At 44.0% G+C, this 12,520-nt stretch overlaps 1 protein-coding gene across 1 annotated transcript in view; it reads left to right on the top strand.

The window, feature by feature from the left end:
- The first annotated feature begins 253 nt into the window (after window positions 1-253).
- mideasb (mitotic deacetylase associated SANT domain protein b) overlaps window positions 254-12,520 on the top strand; it is a 32,064-nt gene continuing 19,797 nt past the window's right edge. Inside the window, 4 exon segments of the mRNA XM_042500212.1 lie at window positions 254-670; window positions 4,703-6,479; window positions 10,776-11,048; window positions 11,870-12,209. Of these exon segments, the coding sequence (XP_042356146.1) occupies window positions 4,929-6,479; window positions 10,776-11,048; window positions 11,870-12,209 (2,164 nt within the window). The 5' untranslated portion in view covers window positions 254-670; window positions 4,703-4,928.

The raw sequence follows: 12,520 nt of genomic DNA, 5'->3' as shown, positions 1-12,520 counted from the left end.
ACTAAGACTGTAAATATCACATGCTTTAAGATTTTACTCAAGTAATAGTCTGATAGGCGAGTGAAAGTAAAACAGCCGGGTGCGTCCTCTCCCCTTCATCCCTACGGTCCTCCCATGTGCGTTGGAATTTCCCGCATGGAGTGAGAGGGATCTTGCTCCGTAAATTACGGCGCCTTGCGTGTCAGAGGAAAGCCTTATTTGGGCATGGAAGTGGGTGTGGCCATCGAGCTGGTGGTGGCTGTGGACGGGAGGTGGAGAGGAGGGGGGGGGATCACAAGACAAGCAGAGACACGGAGGGAGCTGATGTACAGCAAAAGGCCGCATTGCTAGCTTTTTTTTCCCCCGTGCAATCCTTGTGCAACAATGTGCAACACGCAGCGGCGGGAGTGCACCCGCGTTTCTGCACATTAGCGCTCCGTTTCCGACCGGGAAGGACTCTGTTTACGCATCGGCCCCCCCACCTTTTTTTTCCTCTTGACTTTACAGCGAGGAGGGGGGTGAAGGGGAAAAAGTACCAGTGAGTGAGGTCAGCAGCATAGCATGAGTCAACCTTGGGGATGTATGCAGTCATCATCGCGGGTCTGTATGGCGCGGGCCTGCTGCCGCTGCTGGCCGCACAGAGCTGCGATCCTGCGGGGCTGAGCTGCCGCGAGTAGCAGCTTTCCTCACAGTAAGTATCGGGGCAGACAGGGCTGGTGTCGATGACTGTTGTTGTTGTTGTTGTGCTCGACTGTGCGTGTTATTGTCGCCACAGCTTGCTGACAAAGTTTTGTTTACCTCGCCGTCGATCTCGTGTCGGATGTTTTTAATGCCTCAATTTGCACAGAAACACGCAGGTGACGTATCATCGCTGTTGACAACTTCGATCCGGCGTATTTTGGCCGCCACACTTTTTATCATGCAGGTTGCATCGTCGGTTGCAATGGCATTAGTGAGTGGATAATCCGTTTTCTGCAACAAAGGGTTTCTCGTAAATAGCGCTGAGCTGGCTGGCCACAGAAAGTGATGTGGAGGGAGGAAGGGGGGCAGCAGGAAGAGTCATCTCGTGGAAGGACTCAGCGTGTTTTTCTTCTTATATTCTCCTTTATGTGTCGTCTCTTGCACGCTGCAGGGCCCAGCATGCACGCTGCTGTGTGTGCGAGCTGTGCCACAGATTTATATTAGGAAACAGCGATGGATTAGGGCGGCTAACGGTGCTTGACATGTATTTTAAGCCAATTTAACGTGTTACTTTGTTTATTTGGCTAGGCTTGTGTAAGGTTGCGTCACGATGACCTCGGATGTTAAATGCACAGAGAGTGCTCGCTCAGCATGGTTGTGTTTTTGCTCGTCCTGCAAGGAAATGTATTCATAGCACTGTGCAAACGTGTTTAGGCCACCCTAGATTTGCTGTTTTAGCAAAGTTGCATTAAAGATGTATTTATATCTCAGTCTCTTTATTAAGATACGAAGAATACAGAGAGCATGAACAATCAATATTTAGCTTTGGACACGTCTTGAATGCAAATTGGTGGAACATCAGAATTTCAAATCTCATATTGTCTGCCCAAGAGAGTTCAAGACATGCTTTGTGGAAAGGGAGGTCACACTAAATACTTGCATTTCTAACCCTGTTGACGTTGTGGTATTCTGAAATTTTTTTTGAGCGTATTTCCTGTATGTTCTGGTTGTATTTTAGTAAAGAGAATGCTGAGAATTAAGTTTGTACGATTGTCATAACCTTGCTGAAATAAGTTTGAAGTGGCCTGAGACTTTTGCACAGTACTGTATGTGCATCTATTTCACAAAGGATGTTTTATAGGTTTTGACAACATTGCAAAAAGGCATGCGGCATTGCTCATGCACACCCACACACACGCACTGTTTGTTAGCCACATAGCATGGTCATTCAGCTTCCTCAGTCAGTGGTGCCCAGGGGCCAGTGCAGGATCTGAACAGCTGCAGCTATCTATTTTAAGAAGCGTGTGTTTTACTAGGCCACCAGAGTAAAGGGTGACAATTATCAGTCACTTCCTAGGTTGTCAGAGATGAATGTTTTGAGATTCTGCTGTTATTAATCTTTTTTTGCATCCTGCAGATTAACCCTTTGAAACCCTGGATTGACATCACTTTTCTTGTGCTGCTTTCAGATGCCTTTCACAAGTATTTAAACCTTTGAACCCTGAGCAAATTGGTGCGATTTCTTGCAGAAACATAAGAGAAAAAACAATGAGTAACTTGGTAAGAGATGTTTCATAAATTGCAGGAAATAGGGCGATTTAGGAAAATATTTTTTAAAAGCTAGGGAATAATGTTAAGAGAAAAAAGAACAAAGCCGGGCGTATAACAACATTTCTGATTAACATAATTACACATTTAAAATTGTGTTACAAAATTATAATTTTCAAAGCACTTCATTCCAGGTCATTCAATTTTCTTCTTTTTTCCTTGTACTTTTTGCTCATTTTTTGGGCCGTTTCTTCTTTTGTTGCCTTCTTCCCATGTTTTTGAAAGAAATCAAACCAATAAGCTCAGGTTTCAAAGGGTTAAAGATAAAAAATAGTTTTCTGTTGCACAAGAGTGACACAATTTTTATCTCACCCAGATGGAGCAAGAATTGAAATTTTTAACAGAAACAGTCGGGATCTGTGTGCATCTTAGAATTTGGCAGGCTGCACCGTGTCAAAAAATCTGCTCCAAAACCTTGCTGTCAGATAATATATTTTTTTTGATAATCACCGTGGGTTGCCATGGCAATTGTCAAGATCCCCTATCGAAGCCTGCAAGGCCGTTTTGACTTTTCCCTCGCAGAGATGGTTTCATCATGACTCATGCATGCTCACTTTCAGTTGCCCTTCCTCTCTGAGTGTGCAGCCGCGGTTCAAAGGGCACGGATTCCCTTTTTTTTTGCATCTCATGAGTCACTCGGTTGTAAAAAGAGGTTTCTATCACATTTAACATGCTGTCTGTTCTGCAGTTTGGCGGGAAAGAGGGCTTCTGTTACAGGTCAGTTGAGCCAAGAGGGGATTTTTGTGTCAAGTTGTGGCCCTCATTTTTTTGTGCTATGGCTCGTTATGAAAGGGATACTTCACCAATTTTCTACCAGTTTTGTATCATAACCATGTGAGTAGTATGTGTAGTTTAACTGTGGGAAACTTTCCTCCAGTGCCCAGATATCACTCCTTCTCCTGTTGATCGAACATCAGGCTGTACTTCCACATTTTCGTATAGCCTGTCATCTGCCGCCACCAAGGACACACAGAGTATACAGCTGATCAAGAGGCACACCAGCCCCTCTCTATAGCTGCTTTTACACATAGATTGCTCTATAGAGCTGCAACAAAGTCCCTTCTGTGCACTGCACTTGTGTTTTTACATAGAACCAAACGATGGCGACATCATTCACCTCCAGTGTGTGATTATACACTGCATCATGGCATCCTGCAATCAATGTAGGCGTGGCGAGCGTGACATGTGACACAACAGTGTCGGCCACTAATGTGACTTAACGAATGCGTCAGTCAATAAAGAAATAACATGTCAATCACAATTATTTACCTTATCTTATCTGGCGGCTGATCTCGTCCTGTGCTTGGAGGTGAAAGAGCTCCCGAACCTCATTGTTTTAATTATTTGTGGACATTTCCAGCTGCTCTTCTTCTTCTTTTTACTAGCCACTAATTGCTTTTTCTTTTTAAGTCTCCTGCAGTGTGCCGCACACAGAAATATGTCGTTAAATTGTAAGTAGTAAAATTACGCAGCGCTGAGCAAGCGCACACCAAGATTATGTTACCGAGTTGTATAAATTTTTTCGTAAATATGTTCTAACTCAGTGCTTAATTGTAATACGAGGTCCAGCCACCATTTTTTCACACGGACTAGTCCACATTATGTCACCCACCAGCGAGAATGTAGCATTCTGGTTTAGTTAAGTTTGGTTTATTTAATTTATCAAAACGACAATGTGCAATAACATTGTGGTTGCACCAGATTTAGCGAGATGTGAATTTTCATCCGTAGTTCTATAATTAACAGTCTGATATAAATACATACAGTTAATAAACAATACTCAAAAAGCTGATGCCCCACACAGCAAAGGAGAGTAGGCACACACAACAGCATGAAACACAACATGTTTCACACAATAACCACATCTTTAAAGTGACCACCTTACTTCTGCAAACAATATGCATTGCGCAATGCAGAAGTTGGCATGAAACGCATGACAACCACATTTAAAGTAGTTGTAGGTTTTCCACCTCTTGAGCAAAAACATCCTTTTGTTCTCTTTTCTCTGGTCACGTTGCACCAATTTGAAAGGTATTTGTGTCTTTCTACTGCAGAGATGACCTAGTTTTATGTGAGGATCTTCTTTATATCAATGAAATACTTCTTTAAACATAGCGCACTAATATCTTGTAATGACATTTCCAGGAATTATTGATTTCGCTTAGCATAGACAGGTCTGGTATACGTGTTGGCCTGCATGCAGGACCTTATCCCTCTGTCATGTGAGCTTAGTGAATAATGACACAGTTTAGAGCTACTCCTCCCCTCCTCTATTCTCACACCCGATACCTTTCAGTGGAGGTCTATTGTTGAAAAAGCAAACAGCAGGTTTTTACATGGCTGAGGCGGGGATGATAATGAGACCCCCCCCCTGTGGGGACCCCTTTAGTCTGATGGCTCAATGCTTGACCTCTCTCTCATTTTCTCTGTACAGGGTGTTGCCCATGAATGAGAAAAACACACGGACTTCTTCAGATCTGCTCACCCCAGGCCGCCGACCTCTGAGGGGGTCACGAAGGAGGGGAAAAGATTATCTCGGCTGACCTTACTGCTGATGTCAGTGTAGTTTCACAGCTTTATTTCGCTGATTTTTGGAGTGTGATCCAGTGGAGCATTTATAGCTGGTGTGGCTGAAGATACCCAACTGGCTCGGCTTATTCATGCCCGTCATGAGTGTACCAGCCCAGCAGAAAGCCAGCGCCAAAAGAACAGGCAAACGTATCACGTTTTTCAACGAACAAAGCATAGCAATGAAAGAGGGGTCTCAGCACCCTGAGGGGTCCTACTATGTCCCCGGTAGCACCGCCTCAGACCCCGGACAAAGTGAGGCGGCGAGTACCGTCACCTCTAATCCTGAGGCTCCTCACATGTACCTGAACTCTGTCATCTTCAGCCCAGATAAGGGCGACCAGAGCCGGGGTCATTATCAGCAGACTGTGCCGATGAAATGGGCTCATCAGGAGCCCAGTCAGCAGCAGCCGTCTCTGTCCCAGCAGCAGAGAGCCGCCACCTGGAATACCATGAGTAACTGGGGACAAAACTTTGCTAATTACATCGGAGGAGTAACAGACTCAAGGACGCAGAATGCATTTGTGAAGTCGATGCACGAAGCTGCAAGCTTACAGGTGCATCAGCAGCCTGCTAACAGAGCTGCAGAGAAGCAGCCTCTGGGGCCCACAGTTGAGGCATACAGGGATGCTGTTAAAGCTCGGGGGCTGGATTGGGAACAGCAGCAGCAACAGCAATCCCAGGCTTTCCAGGAGACCTTGAAACCTGGAGCGCTAAACACCCAACAGCACAGCACATCCCACCCAGGAGGGAGCTCCGTCTTGCAGCCGTTCCAGTTGGCTTTTGGACAGCCCAAGCAGCACCTGCCGGCTTACTACCAGACCTTTCAAGGCAACAGGACAACCCTCCCGAACCCCCCCAACTATTCAACACAAGCCAAACCCGCTCACCAGTTGCAGCAGCTGCAGAAGCAAGAGCAAATACAGCGCCAGCAACAGCAACAGCAACATCACATAATCCAGCAGCAAATTCAGCAGCAGCACCATCAACAAATGCAGCAGCAACAGATCATTCAGCATCAACAGCACGTACAGCAACAGCTCCAGCAGCAGCAGCAGCAGCAGCAGCAGCAGCAACAAATACAGCACGAGCAGCAGCAACAAAAGATACAACAGCTCCAGATTCAGCAGCAAATGCAACATCAGCAGTTGCAACAACAAAACCCTCATGTGCTTGACTATTACCCCGGCGCACAAAATGCGCACCCTCACCCGCACCCACAGCCCGTGGTGGTACACTCCCAGGAGTCCTCTGCTCCGGCTCCCCCAAAAATCCAGGAACCAATTATCCAAGACATCACCCCAGAACCCCAGCAGCCATCAGATCCGCTGCCGCTGCCGCCCCCTCTCCAGTCTGAGCCCCAGTCCCAACAACAGACACAGTCCCAAACGCAGCTCCGCAGGTCACGGCGGCTCTCGAAGGAAGGCGGGGCACCATCAGAGAACCCTTTTCTCTCTGCCTCTGCAGATCAGGCTGCCCCAGGGCCGCAGGGCTCCCAGAACGGGGCCCGTGACATCCAGGCAGCCCCGACGGGCGTTATTCAGAGCACGCGGAGGAAACGCAGGGTGTCCCAGGAGGTCAACCTGGAGACCCTCGCTCAGAAGGCCTCGGAAATGGAGTCTCTGCCATCACACGTTGTAAAGGTAAGTTGCTGAAATTTGATTCATAATGTTTGATCCTTTTTCTTTCTCTGTTTTCCATGTTCCTTTACGGTCTCATGTGTTCTTCAGCTCTTTCCTCTCCCGTTAAATAACCTTTAACAGAAAAGGACTGAGTGTTCTTCTGAATCCAGGGTTCCCCGTAGATCCTTAAAAAGTCTTAAAAGACATTGAATTGAAATGGCCTTAATTGTCACTGTATTGACTTAAATTAATTCTCAGCAGTCTTAAAAATGCTCAGATATGGGAAGTAGGATTTTACGACTGTTTTTTCAGACATTGCCTTGTAAAATCTCAAAATAATTAGTAACATCTATTTATTTATTTAAGTGTATAATCATTTTGAATTAGTTTGATTATTCCAATTCTTTTTATTGATTTTTCAGTGATTTTAACAGTCAACATCTTTTTTTATGTTAAATAATTGAATAAATACCTTTTCTTGAACTTGATGGCAAACTAAGCACTGAACACAAAACTTTCCAGAAATGCCAGATATTTCATTTCTTTTGGTAAAATAAATAGATTTTTGTATGATAATGTAATTTATAATCTATTTTTTTAAGAGACAGTGTACATTAATCCACATTAAAACAAATGTTAATGCACCTGAGTTATTTGGGGAGCTAGTTCTCATTGGTAGTCCCATGATGTTAATTGGCATCCTAAAATAATTGAAAAAATACAATATGAAGATGCAATATGGACAGTGGTTAAGACAAACAAGATTAAGGTAAAAAGGAACATAATATGGTTAAACGTTAACAAGTTAAGGATAAACAACAACACATTTTGACAATATGAGCAGATAAAAAAAAATCCAAATCGCAGATGATGCAGGTAATGAGTTCAAATTAGCCTAGAATCAATGCTGACATTGTTTGTTCTTAATAAACAATTTCTCAACATAATATGCTCATTGTCTTCCATGTGTTGCACTCTAAAAAGAGTTTTGAACATTTGTAAAACTGGTCTTAAAATTAAATCCAAGTCGCATTAAAAAAAAAAGTTTTAAAATGTACCTCGCCTTTATCTGCAGGAAACCTGGAATCCCTGTGATTGCCTTTCACCTTATATCTAAACTCATCACTGCAAGCTTGAAAAGCCTTAATTGCAAATATCTCGGCGAGAGCTAAAAATCTAGTGTTATCTCTGGGTATAATTGCAGTGGGACTCTTAACTCCCCAAACAAGAGCAGGAACTGGAACAAACGGCCCAAAGTAACTGCCAGGAAAACTGTGCCAAAACTTGTGTTGTTTGTGATTAACATGTTGCTGGAAGAGATGCCGAGTGTAATCAACGCCCAGCCGAGTTTACACCACAGAACAGGGCCGCTCAGCTCTGCCTTGTGGGGAAAATCTGTAGCTAAAACAAGACGTTGCATTGTGAATAGTGTCACGAGGTAAATATATACTTCACAAATATGTGCTTTTCAGCTCACAGTCATTGAATCAATGAACAAACCTGATGAAACAGCCCTGGCCGTACCACGTGAAGTCAGACACTTATCTGTGTTTGTGTGCTGAAAGTCTTGATTGTGCAACAAGTTCTTGTTGCCAAACAGCTCTGAGTCAGTATGTCTGTAGTTCAGCATGGCGGTGCCCTGGATTCGCCTCACAGGGTGGCTGATCATACAGACAGTGTGTTTGGTTACATGCCTGCACACCTCCCCCCATCCCATCAAAGGAGAGAAACTCCAGCCTGGCCTCGACTGCCCTCCCCCCTCCATACAGGGAGGGGTGCAGGGTTGCCCTGCCTGCAGTGCTCAGCAGAATATCTCCCCACCGCTCTCTGGTGTAGGGGCTGGAGTTTTCCACCAGCAACAACGAGATCCAGCGCAGCCACACTGCTGCATGCCTCCCTGCCCATGAAGATGCAGCGTGCAGTGACAACGTGCATCTGTTCTCGATGATTTGGTGGTTTCGAGGGCTTTGAAGTTGCTTCAGAGTTGCTCTAAAGCACACAGGCTGCTCATGCCCACTCATTATGGGTTTTCAAAGAAAAAAATGTGGAGAATGCTTACGGGGACGGTTCCTTTGACTAGTTTCTCCAGTGAATGTGTGAATTAAAGGGATAGTTTCAGTTTTTTTAAAGGGGGGTTGAATGAGGTACATATCCATAATTGGTGTATTACATACAGTTGATGACGCCCCCAGTTTGAAGAAGCAGGTAGGAGTTAGACACAGGAGCTAAGCAGTGTACTGCTATGAATGGGGGTCAGCAACAAACCCCATTTTAGCTACCTAAAAAAGTCTTTGGCTTAACCCATCTCAGAATCAGGCCAGTCGAATTGGATTTTAGTGGGCAATACCAATGTTTGATGATTCATTTGTTTTCCATACAAAGTTTTAAAGATTGCAGGGGTCTCAGCAGATCTTCAGTGTGACAACGGCATTCATATAATAATAGTAAATCATAGTAAACAAGCCAATGGCGCTAATGACGGGTCATAAATGCACAATAACATTTTTTGCCGCAAGTTTCTTTCTCTACCTCTGTGCTGCTGCCTGCATGTCTGCAGCTGCAAAGAATAGTATGAAAATCAAACAAAGTGCTTGATGCACAAGGAGACTAAAATTGATTGATTTTACAAGCCATGAATGGCTTCCATGACCGACACCCCCTTGTGTCACTGGCTGACTTTGGTGAATCCAAACTAACCCGTTTAAAAGCTGAAGTCACACAATAATACAAACAAGTTCACTGATCGCTTCAGTGGTAGAACAGCAGCTCCTGTGTTCAGCGATGTTAAATCATTGTTTTTGTTAATGGAGTCTGGCTTTGAAGAGAACGATACAAAGATGTCTTTTTTTCCTTTAGAAATCACGTTCTGACATTAAGGTAAAGCAGTGAAAATACTCTAATCCAAGACAGATTTTTTAAAACTTTATCTTCGTTCTTTTTCTCTTATTGTTCACTGTGTTTGGTCTCTGTTGCTTTGGAATACACCTAATGTTCGTTTAATGCTGCATTGATCTCTCTGCTTATGCTTCATTTGAGTATTGACATAATTTTCTCTTTGATTTGTGTTTTTGTGTGAGGTAATGAGCAAGGTTTCAGTGTTCCTCATTAACTGTATTGATTATAATTTGGCAGCCTGCCCAGGTGAATTAACAGCCACCCAACCACCTTAGTCATTTTTAAAAAAGATTTATTGTGCTGTTGTGTGCTAAGATGGAAAGCTAAGCTCCTATTACTTAATCAAAGGGACAGTTTGCCACCATATTAAAATTACAGATATTTTCTTTTTTTACCTGTAGTGCTCTTTATCATTCTGGATTGTTTTGGTGTGAGCTGCAGTGTGTTGGAGATAGCGGCCATAGAGATGTCTGACTCTCAAAACAGTCTCTTTTCAGAAATAATGACCCTGTTACTCAAGATAATCCACAGACCTTGTTGTTAGCAGTTACATGTAGGAACTTTTTTCTTTCTACCACACTGCACCCGCCAACCGTGTCACTGTTCAAAGGGAAGCATGCATCTACTGCTAGCTCACCTAGCACCACTGAGGCAACTAATGTTTCGAATCAGCCGAGGAGGACGCCATTATTGTTTGCATGTCCGCTGTCACGAGCACGAGCCACTCGTCCATGCCGTCTTTTTGCACAACGATACGTATGGCGGGTGTGGTTTTGGTAGAAAGAAAAAGGATACTAGTGAAACTTCTCCTAACATGGTCTGAGGATTATCTTATCTTATCTCTAATAATCAGGTCATGGTTTCTGGAAAGAGACGTTGCTGTTGAGTTTTGGGTACTTTGAGCACCACAAGCTGAGTGCCATCTAGCTCCATTATATAGGAGAGAAGGCAGACATCTCTACGGCCGACATCTCCAACACTCTGCAGCTCACGTTAAAAAAAAAAAAAAACGAATCTAGACTGATAACTCACAGGTAAGAGGAAAAATATGTGATTTTCAGTTTTCGGGCGAACTGTGCCTTTATGTTGTAAGTTTCTTGCAACTGTCACAGAACTTGATTTTACTAGTTCATGTATTTGAAAATGAGTCACTCGAAAGTCTTTATATGATCAGCTTGAGAGCTGCGGTTTCACACGTTTCAACAGGGGTCTGAACAGTGAGCATTCTTAATAACAATTTCTGTTGTTAAATTGTCTGTGCCCTCACTTATTATAATTAATTGAAACTTACTATTTCATCTCGAGTTGACTGTCTACAATTCTGCAAAATTTGCAATCTGCAAGCAATAACTTGCATATGCTCTTGATGTTGAAATCAGTGTATAAACAGCATCATAACACCTCATCCTCTGTGTTTATCAGGAGCCCCACAGGCCGTGGAGTCCCACTGAATCAGAGGGCCTGAACGCCAAGCGGCATCGAGATGACAGCCTCCTTCCGCTTGTCATCCCCGTGTCTGTTCCAGTGCGGCGGCAGGAGCCCTCCTCTCCCGACAGAGACGACGCTGCCCTGACCTCCAGCTGGCACTCCAGGCCTTCAAACCCCCAGGACCTCGGCCGTGCTGACCACAAGCCCTCAGTCATCGTCACCCGGAGACGCTCACTCAGGAACTCCTTGTCAGAGAGCTCAGAGCAGGCGAGCAAATTTGATATTTGATTCTTTGATGTTTATTTTATTTTTTGCAGTTGGTAAACTCTGATAAATTTTTTGTATTGGCGCATTTTAATACTTATGCATGCAATGTTTGTGTAACTGTAAGAATTGATTTTCAAGGAGTGGGGAGGTAGCAGGGTGGTGCTCCACTGTCTTCAGTCTGTCAGACTCCATCTATTAAGTCCTTGCGTTTGTGCCACATCATCCTGCCGACACACACTCCCTTCCCCCCACCGTACTGCATGTCTCCCCTGCCCCCATTTCAGTCCTCCACACTTTTCTCCCTTTTCCTGTTCATTTGGGTTGGGGGGTTTGGTGAACTGGTTGTTATGTCCCAGATCAGGCAGATTATCAGGGTTTAGCACTGACATACTGTACATTATGTGCCATACAGCTGAGGGTCGGTTTGCCTTGTTCTTTCTCTTTTATTCTCAGGATAAAAGCACAAAACACCAGAAGTATGAGATGCATATTCTTTAGGGATGTCAATGGTTGTTTGGATAACTGTTGAGAAAAGGGTTGGGCGATGTGGGCTGAAAATTAAATTGCAATATTTTTAGGTTATATCTTGATAGATATTTGGATATCTGTATCTCCTCAAAAGCACTTCATTACTGCTAGAACTGAGAGACAGAATCGATTGTTACAATTTTTTTAACCATATTTTCTCTTTGATGTAAGGAATGACTATTGGTACTTTGAAAAAATATCAACACAATTACATTTTTGGTCAATTAGTAATGAGCATGCATATCTGTTGTTGAGTTTTTGTGTTCGTGCTTAAAGTCATTTTTCTTCACCAGAATGGAGGAACCGAAGGGGAGAAAGACGATGACGGCAAAAAGTCCAAACGGCGTCCTCGGCCCGAGCCTCTTTTCATCCCACCGCCCAAACCTGGCTTATTCATCGCCCCTCCCGTCTACTCCAGCATCACACCCTACCAGAGCCACCTACGTTCCCCTGTCCGCCTCGCCGAAAACCCCCTCTCCATTCCCCCTTACACACCTCCTCCAATCCTCAGCCCCGTCCGCGAGGGCTCCGGCCTGTACTTCTCCACTTTCCTGTCGTCTGCTGCAGCCAGCAGTCAGGGCCTGCCGCCTCCTGCAACACCCAAATCAGCAACACGCAGCCTGTTGCGCTCCAGTAAGTAAAAATCCCTGAATTATCCATAAATACTAGAACACTGATACTCAGCCTGCTTTGCTTTGGGGCCATTTATACATATTTATAGATTTATACAGCGCCTTTCAAGAAACCCAAGGATGAAGATTTTAGGACATTCAGGGCCTAGCTAGGACCTCTGTCTTGGAGTGCTGGGTATCCTCAACTAGCTATTTTTGATAAAGAAGCTCTTTTTTGATACTGTTGTATCCATTTTGACATATTATGTATACTAAAAGTACAAAAACAATTCCCTGTGTGAATCACTTTATTTTTATTGTGAAATAAAAATG

Source organism: Plectropomus leopardus, chromosome 14, assembly GCF_008729295.1.
Source record: "Plectropomus leopardus isolate mb chromosome 14, YSFRI_Pleo_2.0, whole genome shotgun sequence".
NCBI lineage: Eukaryota > Metazoa > Chordata > Actinopteri > Perciformes > Serranidae > Plectropomus > Plectropomus leopardus.
This window is presented reverse-complemented; position numbering and strand designations above follow the sequence as displayed.